At 43.5% G+C, this 19597-nt stretch overlaps 1 protein-coding gene across 1 annotated transcript in view; it reads left to right on the forward strand.

Moving 5' to 3' along the window:
- LOC134360078 (torsin-1A-like) overlaps window positions 1–17819 on the forward strand; it is a 29839-nt gene extending 12020 nt beyond the window's left edge. Inside the window, exons 3-6 of the mRNA XM_063074159.1 lie at window positions 5258–5523; window positions 8488–8663; window positions 12414–12541; window positions 14506–17819. Of these exons, the coding sequence (XP_062930229.1) occupies window positions 5258–5523; window positions 8488–8663; window positions 12414–12541; window positions 14506–14750 (815 nt within the window). The 3' untranslated portion in view covers window positions 14751–17819. The remainder of the gene's footprint in view (window positions 1–5257; window positions 5524–8487; window positions 8664–12413; window positions 12542–14505) is intronic.
- Window positions 17820–19597: the final 1778 nt, after the last annotated feature.

Here is a 19597-nt window from a genome sequence, read left to right on the forward strand (position 1 = left end):
ATTTTGGTGCTGGAATATGAGGCAACTATTGCAGGCTGCCCCCAGCACATCCTTGGGTGTGTTGATTGTTAATGAAAATGACACGTTTCACCGTATGTTTTGATGTACGTGATAAATAAATCCAAATCTCTAATGTTACTAGTAAGAAGTTCAGTGGTGCTGTTTAGGGTCAGGAATAGTTAGCAGAATCTGCTTAGTTTGTTTATGAACCAGAATTTAAGTATGACAAATTTTCATGACTTTGTAATAATTAATGAACTGGCTTAGAACTCTTTCTTGAAGAAATCTTGTAGCGATGAATTGGATCCAGTGACTGGTATATGTCATCCACAAGATTTCCCTTCAGATTTTGGGAGCTCTGTCCTTTGTCTCTAAATGACCTTGGTATTGATACAGTTCCTTGGTGTAGTGATCTTTAAGAGCCGTTTTCCTCTGTTGTAGAATTCATCTGCTTCTGAATCAAAGCCAGAGAAAATTCTGGAGACTGTAAGAGAGATTGATGAGTGGCCGTTACTCACTTTTACTGATTGAGGGAACACGAATGGGATGGTAATTTGCTGCACTGAATTTACTACCTGCTTTTTCATAAGGTTCTCCTAAGCATCTTATCACAGTGTCCTTCTGTTGCAGACGTCGTAGAACAGGCCAGCCTTGAAAATGGGTAACTGTTGTGTGGGGCCCCAGCGAAATGTTGTTGGGACTCTGTAGTCTGCAGTGTGTCTGCTTGATGCTGGGGGTGCGAAATGAATAGGGTAGATATTCTGATGTGGGTGGCTAGGAAATGGTGAAGTTAGAACATTACAGCACAGTACAGGTCCTTTGGCCCATGGTATTATTATGACCTAAGATCAATCTAACCTTTCTCTACTACATAGCCCTCCATTTTTTTTATCATCTATGTACCAATCTAAGAGTCTTTTAAATGCCCCTAATGTGTCTGCTTCTTCCACCACCCTTGGCAGCATCTTCCACACACTCACAACTCTGTCTATAAAACTTACCTCTGACATTCCCCCCCCCCATACTTTCCTCCAATCACCTTAAAATTATGCCCCATCGTATTAGCCATTTATGATTATGAGGACACGCAGTCCCCTTTTATTGTCATTTAGTAATGCATGCATTAAGAAATGATAAAATGTTTTTCCAGAATGATATCATGAAAACACATGACAAAGCGACTTAAAAACTAACAGAAACCACGTAGTTATGACATATAGTTAGAACAGTGCAAAGCAATACCATAATTTGATAAGAACAGACCATGGCACCGTAAAAGTCTCAAAGTCTCTCAAAAGTCCCATCATCTCACGCAGATGGTAAACCTCCAGCGCCGCCAACTCGCCGATGCAGCATCCCGGAAGCATCCGAGCACAGTCCAACTCCAAGTCCGTCCGAAAAACTCCGAGCCTTCGACCAGCTCTCTGACACCGAGCACCATCTCTGCCCAGCGCTTCGACCCCGGCCCCGGCAACAGGCGATACGGAAAGCCGAGGATTTGGGACCTTCGTCTCCGGAGATTCTCGATCGCACAGTAGCAACAGCAGTGAAGCAGGCATTTCAGAAGTTACTCCAGATGTTCTTCTGCACTTCTCAGGGCTGTCTCCATCAAATCCAGATTGTGCACAGCACCCCTAGTTACACATATCGATATCATTCAGAACGGCTGCGCACCGCCATCTTCTCTGACCTGGGAGAAGATGTCTGGCAATCTATGTGACCTATGCCTCTTATCATTTTGTATACCTCTGTCAAATTGCCTCCCTCCTTCACTCAAAGAAAAGCCCTATCTCACTCAACCTATCCTCATAAAGCACGCTCTCTAATCCAGGCAGCGCCAGGTAAATCTCCTCTGTAGTCAAGATAATTAGCATATTTGTCTAAAAGCTGTGAACGCTTCTGAAATCATGGCCAAGAATCCATGTTCTTCAGACAACCATTTCAATATTTCAATACTTTTCAAGATCCATTCGCTTATCACGTGTACATCGAAACATACAGTGAATTGTGTCATTTGTGTTGACAGCCAACACAGCCTGATGCTGTGCTGGGACAGCTCAAAGTGTCACCGCACATACCAGTGCCAGTATGGCGTGCCTACGATGCTTCGAGGACCAACACAAACCAGAACACAACAAGCAACAAAATGACAGCAAAACAAGCCCCGTTCCTTACACCGTCTTCTAACCCCGAGACTTCTCAGGCCTCTGGCCTCCGTCGGACTGAGAGTCTGATTCGGACCCTGTGAAGCGGCGGAGGCTACCTCAGTAGATATATTTACGACAAGATTGGATAGATTTTTGCTTAGTAGGGGAATTAAGAGTTATGTGCAAAAGGCAGGTAGTGATGGGTCCATGGTCAGATCAGCCATGATCTTATTGTATGGGGGAGCAGGCTCAATGGGCCAGATGGCCGACTCCTGCTCCTATTTTTTATGTTCTTATGTTCAATGCACCCTTGCTTCTCAAGGCACAAGAACACCAGGGAGACTGATGGACGGGATGGTGCTGGTTGCAAAATAGCTTCCTGCACGGCCACTCTGCCAGACTGGAGACTAGTCCCAAATATTAGTGCAGAGGGAGCAACTGTGCAGAAATTTCAGACACACAGGAGGTTCTGCAGATGCTGGAAATCTTGAGCAACACACACAAAATGTTGGAGGAGTTCGGCAAGTCAGGATGCATCAACGGAGGGGAATAAGCAGTTGACATTTTGGGCTCTTGGTCTGAAACATTGACTGCTAATTCCCCGCTGTAGATGCTGTAATTCCTGACCTGCTGAGCTCCTCCAGCATTTTGAGTGCGTTGACAGAAATTTCAAAGTCTTATTCTATTGCTCCCCATATTTGTCAATTGGATCAATTGCTTATGAATGATGTATTTGCAAGATCTGTTTGGTGGCACTTTAAAATCTGCTCACGAGGAGTGGGAGTGCACTCGTGTATAATCCAGACTGGGTCAGATCCATGACTTCTCTCCCTCAGGGAGAGTCCATGCTGGGTTAGATGCATGGCTTCTCTCCTTCCAGGAGAGTCCAGTCTGGGTTAGATTCCTGGCTTCTCTCTCTCAGAGAGAGTCCAGTCTGGGTTCGATCCATGGTTTCTCTCTCGCAGAGAGAGTGCAGTCTGGGTTAGACCCATGGCTTTTCTCTCTCAGGGAGAGTCCAGGCTGGGTTAGATCCCTGGCTTCTGTCCCTCAGGGAGAGTCCGGTCTGGGTTAGATCTATGGCTTCTCTCTCTCAGACAGAGTGCAGGCTGTGTTCGATCCATGGATTCTCTCCCTCAGAGAGAGTGCAGGCTCGGTTAGATCCTTGGATTCTCTCCCTTGGGGAAAGTCCAGGCTGTTAGATCCATGGATTTTCTCTCTCAGAGAGAGTGCAGGCTCGGTTAGATCCATGGCTTCTCTCCCTTGGGGAAAGTCCAGGCTGGGTTCGATCCATAGCTTCTGTCCCTCAGAACAGTAGAACATTTCACTCATTTTCTGAACATGGGGTCAAAAATGCTTCAAGTCCCCTGACATGTTGATGGGATGTGGTTTCAACCAAAGGAAATCAGGAAGTATTGTAGTCAATGTGCGTTCTTTGGTGTGTGCACAAGTGGCCAAACCATTTGCTTTTAAGGAGGTTTAGGTTTGTTCATCACATGTACACTGAAACACACAGTGAAATGTGTCATTTACATCAACAACCAACACAGTGCGAGGATTGTGCTGGAGGCAGCCCGCAAGTGTCGCCAGGCTTCCAGTGCCAATGTAGCATGCCCACAGCCTACTAACCCTAAGTCGTATGCCTTTGGAGTGTGGGAGGAAACGTGAGCTCTAGGAGGGTTAGATCCATACAGTCCAGGGGAGAACGTAAAAACTCCTCGTAAACAGTGGCCGGAATTGAACCCTGATCTTGCAGCTGGCACGGTGAAGTGTCACGTTAACAGCCACAGACCTTTACACGATGCATTTCCGGCACAACTCACTGCACAGTGATTAGGAACAATGAACCTTGTCCCCCAATCTCAAGGCCATTGAAGCTGATTATAACAAAGGTCTGAATTACACCTAGAGTCTGCAGTTACTCACGAGGTAAGCTGCCTAAGCTAGATCAAAATCCCTTTTATGGCTTTGTGTATCTAAATTCTTCAGCCGCTGATATTTGGGTACTGGGATACATTTTTGTGAAAAGCACTTATTACAACATGCTGCAGCATATCTGTGTGGATGTAAAAATGAGAAAATAGAAACAGTTTGCAGACACAAAGTCTGCCGATGCTGGAAGTCCAAGTAGCACACATACACGCAAAATGATGGGGGAACTCAGTAGCATCCATGGAAATGAATACATAGTTGAAGTTTTGGGCTGAGACCTGAAACCTGAAGAAGAGTCTAGGCCTGAAATGTTTATTCATTTCCATAGATGCTGCCTGACCTGCTGATTTTCTCCAACACTTTGCATAGCGAGATTCAATTCCCCCCGTGACCCCATGGGTTTCCTCCCACATTCCAAACACGTATGGGTTAGGGTTAGTAAGTTGTGGGCTTGCTATGTTGGTGCCAGAAGCAAGGCGACATTTACGGGCTGCCCCCAGCACGTCCTTGTACTATGTCGGTCGTTGACACGAGCAGCACATTTCACTGTATGTTTCGATGTACATGTGACAAATAAAGCTAATCTTTAAATTGTTAATGGTGACATGGATTAACAATGTATACTCAATAACTGCTTTATTGGGTACAGGGATGGAACCAGCTGCTGCTGTAGACCATCCTCTTTGAGGGTTGACATGTTGTGCTCTTCAGCACACTGCTGTTGTAACATGGTTATTTGAGTTACTGCCACCTTCCTATCAGCTTGAACCAGCCTGACCATTTTCCTCTGACCTCTCTCATTAAGCCCACAGAACTGTTACTCACTGGATGTTTTTTTGTATTTTTGCACCATTCTTTGTAAACCTTAGAGACTGTTGCGCATAAAAATCCCAAGAGATCTGGAGTTTTTGAGATACTCAAACCACCCCATCTGGCACCAAGAATCATTCCGTAGTCAAAGTCACAGGTCACATTTCTTCCCCATTCTGTTTCGTATGAACAACTGAAATTCTTGACCATGTCTGCATGCTTTTGTGTGTTGAGTTGCTGCCATATGATTGGCTGATCAAATATTTGCATTGACAAGTAGGTGAGAGGCTTGCCTAATAATGTGGCCACAGAGCATATATAAAATATAGTCTCCCGATTTAACATTCTTTGTGAACCCTTCTTCCCTCCAGGTCTGGAACTTGATCTGTGCCGTCACGTGTACGGGCAGCATGTAGCCCGAGAGGTGATTGTTGGCGCCATTAAGAAGTTTACAGAAAACCAGGCACCACTGAAGCCGCTTGTGTTGTCATTCCATGGCTGGTCGGGGACTGGGAAAAGCTACGTCACCTCGTTGTTGATGAGGAATTTGTACCGGAAAGGAATGAAAAGTATCTACGTGCACCAGTTTGTGCCCACCTTACACTTTCCCCATGCTGGCCAGCTCCATTTGTACAAGGTGAGGGTTGATTATACACTTATGGCTGGTCATTATGGCCAAAGTAGTTAGGTTGTTGGGTTGGTAATCTTTGATGTTATTTCAGCAGTATTCCTTTGTGTTCCCTGCTCTCGTACTGCAGTGGACTCTGTACCATCAGAAGTGAAAGTTATGTTGTACGAGTTAAAGTAGTACATTTGCCTGGCTGGCTACCCAGTCCTGCACTGCCCTGTTGTCTCGGAGGCTCACACAACACGATCGAGCCTCCCCTGAAGTGTTTCTAACAGGCTTTTTACAAAGACTAACACCGTCACGAGCACTCCTGAAGTACACTCAGTGGCCACTTTATTAGGTACCTTCTCAGTGAGTTTTGTTGAGAAGCTGGATGGCTACAGGAAAGAACCTTTGGAGATGACGTGTAGTCCTGGTGGCAATGGACTTGTAGCGTCTCCCTGATGACAATCTGGTGAATAGGTGACTGCTAGGGTCGCCATTGTGACTGTGACTAAGTCACTGGAGAAGCTGGTGGGATATAAAAGTTTTTATTCATCGCAGCAAGCAGACTCGCTCCTGGAGACCCTCCCAAACTCTCAGTACATCATAGTCTTGTACCCTTAAAATCAAAGGTAACAGTCAGTGATTCAATAGAATTTCCTTAGTTACAATGACATTGTTTACTTCAATATTTTATGTCTGACCAATAATTCTTTTCTAGTATAGTACATTTTACTCAAATATTTTAGATTAGATGAGATTATGAGGACACGCAGTTCTGTTTTATTGTCATTTAGTAATGCATACATTAAGAAATGATACTATGTTCCTCCAGTATGATATCACAGAAACACAAGACAAACCAAGACTGAAAAACTGACAAAAACCACATAATTATAACGTATAGTTACAACAGTGCAAAGCAATACTGTAATTTGATAAAGAACAGACCATGGGCACGGTAAAAGTATCAGAGTCTCTCGAAAGTCCCATTATCGCACACAGACGGTAGAAGGAAGAAAAATGCTCCCTGCCATGAACTTCCAGCACCGCAAACTTGCCAATGCAGCACCCTGGAAGTACCCAACTACAGCTGCCTCTTGAGTCCGTCCGAAAACTTTGAGCCTCCGACCAGCCCTCTGACACCAAGCACCAAGCACCATCTCTGCCGAGCACTTTGACCCCGACCCTGGCCGCCAAGCAATAGGCAAAGCCGAGGATTTGGGGCCTTCCCCTCTGGAGATTCTCGATCGCACCGTAGCAGTGGCAGCGAAGCGGTCATTTCAGAAGTTTCACCAGATGTTCCTCCGTGCTTCTCAGGTCTGTCTCCATCAAATCAGGATTGTGCACGGTACCTACTTAACAAATACCAATATCATTCTGGAGCGGCCGCGCACGCTGCGATGTGCCGCCATCTTCTCCTCCCCTCCTTTAATATTTCAGTAATAATACACTACAGTTGGGACAAAATAATTCACACAGATTGTCAGAAAGCTTCTGAGGACAGAGAATCACATGTGCAAGATTAATGTTGTGAGGGCTTCTCTGAGTATACAAATATCCCAGTTATTGCTGGAGTAAACAACCTTATGACCACCTTTGATAAGTTAGATGACAAAATTTTGTCTGGTCTGGCTGACCTCCTTGACGCCTGGAAGAAGGGTGCAAAGTAACTTGGCCCGTAGTTGCCGGGTTTGACGCAGGCCAATTCAGCTAACCCCATTGTCTTAGGTTTGGCTGATGCAAGAACATCTCATGGTCACTTCACTTTGCAAACCCTACTAGCGGCCAAACCCTTGCTGTGGGCCAGCAGTCTGTGTACTGTAGATATTGCTGTTTGTTTACAAGCCTCCTTTTAACTTCAGACTGGTTATTGGATTGCAATTTACAGTAAGAATTGAAGACTGGTTCTTATTTGAATTAATATCTGCAATATTCACATAATTCCATAGCTCCCGAATAATCCAGAACAATCACCGTACTGTAATAAGTAAATGAGGGCAGCATGATAGCGTACAGTTAGCGCACCCCTTTACAGTGACGGCCGTGAGAGTGTTTGATTCCTGTTGCTTGTCTGTAAGGAGTTTGTACGTTCTCCTTGTGACTGCGTGGGTTTCCTCCAGGTGCTCCAGTTTCCTCCCAAATTCCAAAGACATACAGGTTAGGGTTAGTAAGTAATGGGCATGCTGTGTTGGTCCCAGAGGCATGCTGAATTGATTTGACACAAAGACGTTGTATTTTACTATACATTTCACTGTACAGGATATATATATCTGTGTGTGTGTATAATATATATAAAAACAAATTTCTTGACATGTGAGTGATGATAAACCTGATTCTGATATGGGTCTCTGTTGTGGACTGAGAGTGGGAAGGGGGCAAAGAGAGGGGAATCATGTTTGGGAAAAGGGGAAGGGAGAGGGGAATGTGCGGGAGCACCAGAGATGCTCTGTAACAATTAATAAACCAGTTGCTTGCAATGAAATGACCTTGCCTGGTGTCTCAGGGCTGGACATGTCTGCACCTGTGCCACCCCCGCCCCCAGCATTCCTTCTCTGCCACCTGTCCCACACCCCTCCCGTGGTGCTCCCCCCTCGCCATTCCAAACATCCTTTGCTCCCGCCCGATTTACAAACTCACTCTCCGCTCCACGTTGACAAATACAGTACTGTGCAAAAGCCTTAGGCACCCGAGCTTAAGACTTTTGCACTGTACTCTACTTGTGACAAATGAAGCTAATCTTTTTTTAATGGATTTTATGTACATATTTTACATCTGCCTATCCTTCACCTATTACATTAACGTTTTTTTTCCCTCTGAAGTTTGGGAGAATTCAGTGTAGTTTCTGTCTGTTAGACTGGCTTGATGTGAGAGAAATGACTTGGTTTCCTGTATATTCATCTGATTACAGGGGGTCATGTTTCCTTGCCCTAGTTACTGCTCACTGGCCGATGCAGTATTGTAAACGTTTGCTTCATTTTACACTCTCAGGAGCAGCTGAAGACTTGGATCGCCGGTAACCTGAGCGACTGCAGCAGATCAGTGTTTATCTTTGATGAAATGGATAAAATGCATCCTGGTCTAATCGATGCGATCAAACCTTTCTTGGGAAACTCACACGTTATGTATGGAACAAATTATCGGAAGGCAATATTTATTTTTATAAGGTAAGTTGTTGATGCGGGTTTGATTTCAAACATTTAAGAGAAATTTGGATAGGTACATGGATGAGAGGGCTGTGGTCTGGGTGCATGTCGATGGACAAGTCAGATTAATATTTCAGTACAGACTAAATGGACCAAAGGGCCTGTTTCTTTGCTGTTGTATTCTATGACCCTTCCACGTCTCTTAAGTGCTGTGAACTTACCATAACCTAATATTAACAATATTCTAAAGCACAGAGGAAAATATTTAACCTTCAAGGGATTAATCCAGTCAGTCCTTAACCACCTCAATCCTAAGGAAAGAGCACCAGCCTTTCCTATTGTTTGCTTTTTCCGGAATAATTACGGTAAATATTTTATAAGACCATAAGACGTAGGAGCAGAATTAGGCCATTCAGCCCATTGAGTCTGCTCCACCATTCAGTCATGGCTGATTTATTATCCCTCTCAACCCCTTTCTCCTGCCTTCTTCCCGTAACCTTTGATGCCTTTACTAATCAAGAACCTATCAACCCTATGATTTAAATATACCCAGTGACTCGGCCTTCACAGCCGTCTGTGGCAATGAATTCCACAGATTCACCACCCACTGGCTAAAGAAATTCCCCCTCATCTCTGTTCTAAAGGGATGTCCCTCTATTCTGAGGCTGTGCCCTCTGGTGTGATTTATACACCTTCACTAGTGTTACTTTTTTAATGGTATTTAGCAGTTCTTTGCAGAGTGTATGTATTATCAAAGTACATGTATGTCACCATATACAACCTTGAGATTTGATTTTATAACAGCTGATGCTGCATTGCACGTTAATCCTGCTAATGGATTTTACCAGGACGCAGCATGGACTCGAGGCGTGTCTTATGGAGACAGGTTGAGCAAGCTGGGGCTCTTCTCTTTAGAGCGAAGGATGATGAGAGGTCACTTATTAGAGGTGTACAAGGTGATAAAAGGCATAGATTGTGTGGATAGCCAAAGATTTATTTTCCCCAGGGTGGAAATGGGCAATACAAAGGGGCATAATTTCATGGTGATTTGAGGGAAGTAGGTGTGTGGGGATGTGTAGGGAGGCAAGTTCTTTATGCAGAGAGTGCTGGCTGTGTGGAACGCGCTGCTGGGGTGGTGGTAGAGGCAGATGCATTAGGAGATTTAAGAAACTCTTAGGCTTATGGATAGTAGTAAAATGGAGGGCCATACAAGAGGGAAGGGTTAGATTGATTTTAGAGTAGGTTTAAAGGTTGGCACAGCATTGTGGGCTGAAGGGCCTGTACTGAGCTGTTCTATGTTCGGAGACAAGTACAGCAGACATACAGGCCCCTTGCCCCAATGGGTGTGTGGCCGACCTTGGTACCCAACCCATAGTCCCAATTTCCTGCATTTGGCCCATTTCTCTCTAAGTTCACCCCTACATCTACTTCCCCGAGAGCTTCTTAAATTATCATACTATGCTCAACCACTTCTTGCAGCTGACTCCATACCATCACCACCCTCTGCGTGAAAAAAGCCACCCTTCATGTCCCATTTAAATCTTTCTCCTTTCACCCTAAAAATATGTCCCCTAATTTTGAACTCTGATACCCCTGGAGAAAAGACTGTTACCATCTACCTTACCTATGCTCTCATAATTTTAAAGATTCCTATAAGATCACCCCTCATCCTCCTGTGTCCCATTGAACAAGACCAGCATGATGAACCTCTCTTTATAACTCAGGCCCTGTAGTCCTGGCAACATTCTCGACCATCTTTTCAGTTTTACCACAGTAAATATTATAAGCTACTGATTGTTGACTTATTCCTGTGGTGATTCAAAATGTAGTCTTCACAAACTCGGAAAACTGCATTTGGAAACGGCCAGATCACATATAAAATGTGTTTTAAATGTTACACTACGTTGGATCTGGTGATATTGATCAGAGGTTCTTTGGAAGACAACAATGAGGTATAAAACTTGATGGTTCCAGTTGTTCTATTAAGTGTTACAATAGCAAACAATTAAAAGACTAACTCAAAGTCGTGCTGTCTGATACTCAGTCTAGACATAAACAACATTTCAGTGATAACAATTAACCTATAAAATACCAGAATCAAGTGGCATCACATCTGCTCCAGAAAAACTGAGAAGCTTCTAAACAAAAAATACAGGATCAGCTATACTACAATTACTAGATTTACTGAACAATGACAAAGGGGATTATATGTAAAAATACAAGTGGAAGAAAGCTAAACTACAAGGAAAATTACTAGAAAAATAATAATTCTGCACCCTAATCCAACAACTAGAAACACGAACCTGGTTGCAGAGGATTAGAGACTGCTCAGAATCCCTTCTGAGCTCAGTACAGGGTACTTCAGCAGCCTGTAAGCTCTACTCTGTGTCTTTGGGCTCATTAACTTTTCACTAATGAAATATCTCAGAACCAACCAGTTCAATAAGATCTTGATGACTGTCCTCTGCATGAAAACATTGTTCTTCATCTTCACTCACCACAACACTGAACCGATCGCTGAACACAACTCTGATTGAGCTTCAAGGGCTCTACAACTCATGTTCTCTGTATTGTCTATCTATCTTTGTTTCATTTTGTATTTTGCACAATTTGTCAGGCTTTGTGTGTAGTTCTTCATTTCCATTGTACTTCTCTGTTCTACTGTGAATGCCTGCAAAAATGAATTTCATGAAATATTTGGCGACATATATGTACTTAGATAATAAATTTATTTTGAACTTTGAACTTAATGTCCCCTTTAAATCTTCCCCCTCTCACTTCTGGTATTTTGTGTTGGGCACGTGGCCAAGTGGTTAAGGCGTTCGTCTAGTTACCTCAAGGTTGCTAGTTCGAGCCTCAGCTGTGGCAGCGTGTTTGTGTCCTTGAGCAAGGCACTTAATCATACATTGCTCTAGTCTGTGCGAGGAGTGGCACCCCACACAGACTTCCAACCTGCGCCTTGTAAGGCATGAAAATGCCCGATGCAGGCCTCCCATGGTCTGAATCGACGTTCCTTCCCTCCCTGCCCCCGTCACTTAAATCTATGGCCACTAGTTTTGGAATCCTTTTGGAATCCTGTTACCATCCACCTTATCTATGTTTCTCATAAATTTTAAACACTTCTATAAGTTTGTGTGCAGGTGATCCAGTTTCCTCCCACAGTCCAAAGACAAACTGTTTGATAGGTTAATTGGTCATTGTGAATGTCGTGTGATTAGGCAAGACTAAATCAGGGTTTGCTTGGTGGTGTGGCTCGAAAAGCTGCAAGGGCCTATTTTCATGCTGTATCTCAATAAATAAATAAGATTGTTATGTTTTGTAACTTCAAAACATTAAATTAATTCAAAGGAAGATAAGGAAGTCCAATAATGTGAATCTATCTTCGAGTTTAAGCGAGGTGCACACGTATCATGTCGTAGTGTGATGATGTATGCAATTAACATTTTTACATATAACCCTTAATTATTTAAATGAACAAGAATACTTAAACAATATCTATGCAAGATTACTTCAATATAACTGAAATAGTAAATGTACAACAAAATCATCTCTTTCTCCTGTGTTCCAAGGAATAAGGCTAGCCTGGTCAACCTCTCCCTGTAACTCTTTGTAAATCTTTCAATGTGACCTTGGGCCACGTATCTGGTCTTTGCCCCCCAATCTCTTGTCAGCCTGGTTTATGTTTATGACTGGGTGTTTGTGGCCTCTGCCATAAACAGCTATTGAGAGTGTGCACTCAGCTCACTGTGTGTGATTGTGTCTTGTAATCAGCAATGCAGGAGGCGAGCAGATCAATCAGATGGTGCTGGAATTTTGGAAGAATGGCAAAGACCGAGAAGAAATTCAGCTGGAAGATCTAGAGTCCAACATCTCCAGTGCTGTTTTCAATAACAAAAACAGTAAGTCTTTATGTAAAAGGGCATTTGACCTCCTCAGGCACCAGTATTAACCCTGAGAAAGAGTGGAATCACCCAGAGACAGGCATTCAGTCTGCTGTCTGTGCTGACCATATAACACCTCCTTATTCTTCCCTATTTTCCATGAACTTTTTTTGAGGAAGATAGTTCCAAGAAAAAGTGATACATTGAGGAAAGAAATGTGGCCTCATCTCTGTCTTAAATAGGTGATAATATATTGTCAAACAGTGACCATTTTTCCTCCCACAAGAGAAAACATTTCCTCTATATCGGGCCCCTGAAGGCCTCTCAGGATACAATGGTTTCATTTAATATCAGAATATATACAATATACAACCTGAAATTCTTACTCTTTGCAGACGTCCTCGAAACAAGAAAAACCCCCAAAGAATGAACGACAGAAAAACATAAGAGCCCCAAAGCCTCCTCCTGCTCCCACATACAAGCAGCAGCAAACAGCATTAAACTCCCCCCCCGACTCATCTAGCAGACAGCATCAGCACTCCCACTGTGCAAACAACAGCAAAGCCCACAGAGAGACGCTGACCTACAGTCCATCAAAAACTACTGTTCATCCCTGCAGTTCGACATCCCTCAGTCTCCCTCCCTTGAGGTATCACTTCCCCCACAGTGAGGGGAGACAAGCAGCTGACGTTTCAATGTTACTTTCTGTCTATAGTGCCGCTTTTATTTTTGAGAATCGGCAGCAACCTGTCACTCCCCGTCCGATCCCTCTTCTAAATTCCAGCAGATTTAAGCTTAGCCTGCCCAATTTATGTCAGAATGACTGATGCCTGGAATAGGCAGCTTGTCCATAGGATAGAAGTCAGGTGGAAATAAAGGAAACGTCTCCAGGTGAGACCAAATGAGTTGATGTAGGAATTAGAAGCAGAGTGTGTTGCCCTTAAGGCATTTATTTGACTTTGTTGGGTCTACACTTTAAATGATTTGTTTGTAACTATTTTCTAGTTAAAGTTAAGGTTGATAATTATGTTACAGTATAACAAAGGTAAATTCATTGTGTATGGTATATCGCGGCATGTGATGATGTCACCTCCGGTTTCGCCACGGTATAATCCAAAATAGGAAGTGGGGGACAGGTACAAGCTGGTAGATGATGGGAGAGAGCATGTGAGGGGGTAGGTGGGTGTGGGGGAGCGGAATGAAGTAAGAAGCTGGGAGGTCATAGGTGAATGGGATAAAGGGCTGAAGAAGAAGGAATCTGATGGGAGAGGGCAATGGGCCTAGATCTAACCAGTCACAAAGACCATCATTCCTCCACTTTTTCCTACTTTCCTAAATATCATGAACCTTCAATATTCACATCCCAATTTATAGCCCTTCATAAATTCTCAGATTTCATTTATTGCCATAAGTTCTTGGATGATATTTACTGAAAATTGCATTGTCTGATCCTCCAAGAGGACCACAACCTTGTCGTTGGGTTTGGAGGCTTGTAGGCATCAATGAGTTGGGGAGCTATGTTGGCTGGAGTCAGGGCCTTGTGCTTTGGCTTTTGGTCGGGACATCCATGTCAAACAGGTCAAAGGGTAGAAGCCAGACTCAGAGTGGTCCACTGGTCCTCCAGGTTCGGGGGGGAGGGGGGTTTGAGCTCAGAGGTAACACCCTTAACTGGTCAAAAATCAATTGTTACAGAAACAGCAATGAAGAATCCTATACAGACAGAAATAGAGGACCTTCTTTGCTGCCCTAAACGTCAGTGGCATGATGGACTGGTGCACTGTCAGATCAATGGTTATGCTTCAAATGCTATGTGAATTCAGCTAAAAAGCCTTTGGTTTTGATATTTAACCTGCAGCCTTTTCTACTATTTTACACTTAAAACACGGCTGATTTACTCCTGGACATTGCAAGCGGTGGAGTGGATTTTTGTTTTTCTTTGGTCTTGAGTTGTTAGCTTAATGTGTATCTGTGTTTATTTCCAGGTGGGTTCTGGAATTCCGACATCATAAACGAAGAGCTAGTCGATTATTTTGTGCCATTTCTGCCCCTGAAGCAGAAACATGTGAAGGAGTGCGTGAAGAGCGAGATGCTTTCCAGGGGGATTGAGCCTAGAAAAGAGATCATCGCAGAAGTGGTGAACTCCATGAACTTCTTCCCAGAGGACGAGAAACTGTTTTCTCAAACTGGCTGCAAGACTGTATCTACCAAGCTGGACTTCAGCTTATAAGGAATGTTGTCAAAACATCCATGGCAATATTTCAGAGACCCCTTTGTTTCCTGGCCGATAGAAAGGGAAGACCATGTCCTTTGTCAGTCTAAATAATTTGGTGATTTACATTTAACTTTTGAATTAATGTCCTGTTTTAAGGACTTTATTCCTGACTTTCAAAATTAGAAAGTTTACTTTATTTTTTAAATTATTTGATATATCAAATTGTTTAACTGATTCAGGAAAAAGAAATGGAATATCCTGTGTTCATTAGGAATCTGGGGTGTAATCTGTATGCAATATCAGAATCCTGGTTTGTACCCTGAATCAGGTTTTCAGGAATGGGATGATGCAAGGTGGATTCACCCCTGTCTCCAGAATGTTCTGACAGGCTGCCAGCTAGTGAGGTACATTTCAAAAACACTTGATTCTGCAGATGTTGAAAGCAGAATGTACACAGACCCCAGCACACACAGTGTGGTCCTCATGGGGGCTGGTCAGATACACACAGGCAAGATTCCCTTCTCTGAAGGGAACAGTGTAGCTGTTCCTGAATTCCTTAATGATCAGTCTTGCCTCAGTTGGAAGTGGTTAGTCCAATCAGGCAGGCGGATATGACTGCCAGCTTGTGTAGATTCGTAATTGCCTGCATTACATAATGTAGCATTGCTCTTTAGGAAGAGATCCTGAGCAGGCATCCAGATAAACAGTTGCTATAAATCTGAAACAAACTGGGCTTCCAAAGGAAATTAGTTTAAATATTTGCATAAGAGTCTTCCTTGTATGTCAGTGAGATTGTATAGGGGAGAAGAATCTATTCACTATCTGGTATAAGTAACTTGATATACTCTTGGCTTTAAGTCCAGTTTCAGAGATACCTCTTGTTGCTCCAGGAGGTAGCTAGCGAAGCTGGAAGCAAACATCAGGCCAAACATCTGTACAAGCAGCAGGCTAGTTTTACATATAATCCTGCCCAGGTTACCGTTCCCGCAGAGAAAGTGGAGGGATGTTAACAGTGAGACTGTATGGGGGTCAGTAAGATGGCACGAAAAGTCATGGGTGTATATCGGCGAGTTGGCAGATGGTTGGACACAGAGTCACTATCCACAGAGTCCTGCCCAAATCTTGAGGACAGAGACCTTTGATCTCTGACCATTGCCACAAGATTATGGACATCCTAGGGTAGGAACAGACCCACCTACTTGGGTTCCTGGAGCATTGGCCCGAGTCTCCATTTCTCAAGTCCCCATAAGTATTTTTTCCTGGAGGGCAGATAGTAAGATTGAGAGGTATGTGGCTTGATTTGATGTTGCTAAAATTGGGAACTTAGCAGCCAGATTATTGAGTGTAGATATACCCACAGCCTGCATGGAGACTATTTAATATCCAAGTATTGAAATAATTTTGGGCAAGTGTTATTATTTTTATGTGGTACATTTAATAATCAGTCATCTGTGCTCATGTCAAAAGTGAATGTGTACATTGAATATGAAGGATTTCTATCCTGTAGATAGATGAAATCTGACGTCGGCCAATGGGTTGTCAGATATTTAATTGCTCCAGTAGCTTCTAACCACTGGTACCACTGAGGTGAAACCTGGGAAATGTTTTGAAGTTATATTTTTCACATGGCAAGTGAAGAGGACAGTCAGTATTCCTTACTTTGGGAGTGGGATACGATGGAGAGGCTTCACAGAAGGGGATTGAAAGCTGGACAGGAATAACGGCGGGGGAGGAGGTGGGGGAGACTGAATGAGGAGACAATTGAAGAGTGTAGTTTTGGGAGGCCTGTCTGAAGATCGAGCAGGCTTGCGTGAGCAAATCCCACAAGAGCTACTACCTTTCCAAGAGATTGTGTAACAATTTGCCATGAGTTGCTTTCTCGTCCACTAAGCTCGTGAAGATGAGAAGCTCCAGTTACATGTTTGTCCCTGCCCGCTCCGTAACACATTGTGATGCTTTGACAGAAGTCGATCATAACACACACATTCCTAGCTATCCGTTTCCAATCAGGTGTACTTTATATTCCAAAATGTAGTGGAAATATTTGCCACCCAGTATTGGCACATCAACAGAGGCAGTTCAAGGTACTTATTTTAAGGTTGCAGTTTTGTTGATATAATGATCTTCAGTGTATTTGTGTGTGCGCCCTTACCTTGGGAAGTGGCATATGATAGTGAACACCTCTGTATTGTGGCTGAATAGGGTTCCCTTTCCACTTCTTTTGTGGCTTCTTCATAAGCTGGATGTGTTTTCTCTTGCCACATGTGGCAGGTGTGACCAACTTAGACCAGTCAGGTTAATCTTCCTTTTAAACAGTTATGAAATACTTGGTGCCCAGTGTATAATACTCTCAAAGTAATTATTCATAATTGGAGCTCACATTTTTATTAAGCCTATCTCCCCTACAGGGGCATGGGCCGCTGACAGCAGCTGGTCAGAGTCCTTTGTCCTGGGACAGTCTTTCAAGTTGTCCCCAGGTGTAGCCCACTTTTAAAGATCGTTCCTCTCCCAGTCTTTGGAGCTTCTATAGCATTGGTTTTTTTCAGTGGGATGGGGTGACTAACAATCCTCCTTTCACAGCTGGGCTTTGGACCATCTATGGTGGAGCTGGTGTTCACCTTACTCTAATGTAAATCTGAATAGCTGCTTTTTTTCAGTAAAATGACAATTTCTGTGATACTAAATGGTTTAAAAAAAAACTAAATCTGAATGTGTATACTCTAATATGTTATATGTTTGTACATTCTGAAATGGTTCTGTTTAATACTTTCATTTTTCAGATCCTTTATATTTTGAGTGAGTTTATGCCAATAGGAGGAATCAGTAAAAGTCAATCATCTTCTGCCCTTGTAATGGCATGCTTACATTTATAAGTAATTTTTAAATAGTCATTGTGCAATACTCTTTTTATAAAATAATTTAAATGCCAGTTTGTTTTATTGTTTGAGAAATCCGTGCAAGAATTTGTTGAGTTTCTAACTATGCGAGTTGAAGTATGATCTCATAGGTGTTTATAAAATCATGAAGGGCAGAGTAAAGTGGATGGCCACTGTCTTTTTCCCAACGTAGGAGAGTCTAAAACAAGAGGACTTAAAACTTTCTCTCTCACCTTAAATTTTAAAGGTATTTGAGGGGTGGAGATGTGTCTCTACCAAAGGAGGTGTATCACTCTGATAACCGGCAGGTCACCCTTGGGCAAGGTGTAGCACCTGCTTAGCCACGCGAGCAGGTGATGGATGGTCAAATGAGCCGCTGGTGCATAATGGCTGGGATCAGCCGTCTTGTAAAGACACTGCTCAGAAAAAGGTGATAGAGACAGACACACACACACACACACAAGCGCGCACGCGCGAACTTAGCAGGTCAGGCAGCATCTATGGACGTGAATAGATAGTCGACGTTTCAGGACTGAGAAGAAAGGGGGAAGACGCCAGAATAAAAAGGTGAAGGAGAGGAGGGGAGGGAGGCTACCTGGATGGTGATAGGTGAAACTAGGTGGCTGGAGAAGAAGGAATCTGATAGGAGAGGAGAGTGGACCATAGGAGAAAGGGAAGGAGGAGGGGACCCAGGGGGAACAGGTAGAAGGTCTGAGTGGAATAGCGGGGGGGGGGGCGAATTTTGTTTACCAGGAGAAATCAATAAATCTGTAGAAAAATTTGCCAAGAATAATGATTGTTTCCCCAGGTTATATGACACGGCATAATGATGACGTTGACTTGGGAGGCCACTTTTTCACTCACATGCTCTCCAGCTGGGTACACTTTCAATGTTTAAAAGGCATTTAGAGAGATGGATGGATAGAAAAGATTTAGAGGGATATAGGCCAAATCCAGGCACATGGGACTAACTTGGATAGATTTCTTGGTCATTATGGACAAGGTGGACCAAGGGAGTCACAAGGGCTGGTCAGTCAACACACCTGGAATTTGAGCCTGGAGCTCCAGGTCCGTCAGCGGCTAGGCCATAGGTTGATCCGAAGGTTGGAACCTGAAGGTAAGTCGGAAATTCGGAAGTTGAAGTTTGATTGCTGAAGCCCGGTCTGGAGTTGAAGGGCTAACTGTCTGTGAGGGAGCAGAAGGGCTTGCTTTGCTGTGTCCTGTTCCGTTCCGTGTTGAGCATTATGTCGGTGCATGATTGTGTGGGCTGCTCCCAACATATCCTTGAGTTGTGACGGATGGCTGTTAACTCAAATGAACACATTTCACTGTATGTTTTGATGTTAATTTCTACAGACGTACCGTGGAGAGCATTCTAACTGACTTCATCACCGTCTGGTACGGGGGGTGCCCGCGAATCTGGCATAGGATCGAAGTAAGCTGCAAAGAGTTGTAAACTTAGCTCGATGAAATCCTCCTCTTCCTCCCCCTCCGCCACCATCACCACCATTATATCATGAGAAGTAGCCTCCGTCGTATCCAGGATATCGTCAAGAGATGATACCTGAAAAAGGCAGCATCCATCATTAGGGACCCCCATCACCCAGGACATGCCCTCTTCTCATTAGGTACAGGAATCTGAAGGCACACACTCAACAATTCAGGAACAGCTTCTTCCCGTCTGCCATCAGATTTCTGAATGGACATTGAACCCATGAGCACTACTTCACTACTGTTTTATTTCTATTTTTTGCACTAACTTAAGTATTTAATATGTGCTGTAATTCCGTTTTTTCATTGTTATGTATTGTATTCTACTGCTGCCATAAAGTTAACAAATTTCATGAAATATGCAGGTGATACTAAACCTGATTCTGATTCTAATGTGATAAATAAGGGCCTGTTTCCACACTATACCTTTATAACTCTAATCTTGTGTCACAACTGGAGCAAGAGCTTGGACTGGAGTACTTGAGCCCTTAGTTC

Source organism: Mobula hypostoma, chromosome 21 (assembly GCF_963921235.1).
Source record: "Mobula hypostoma chromosome 21, sMobHyp1.1, whole genome shotgun sequence".
Classification (NCBI taxonomy): domain Eukaryota; kingdom Metazoa; phylum Chordata; class Chondrichthyes; order Myliobatiformes; family Myliobatidae; genus Mobula; species Mobula hypostoma.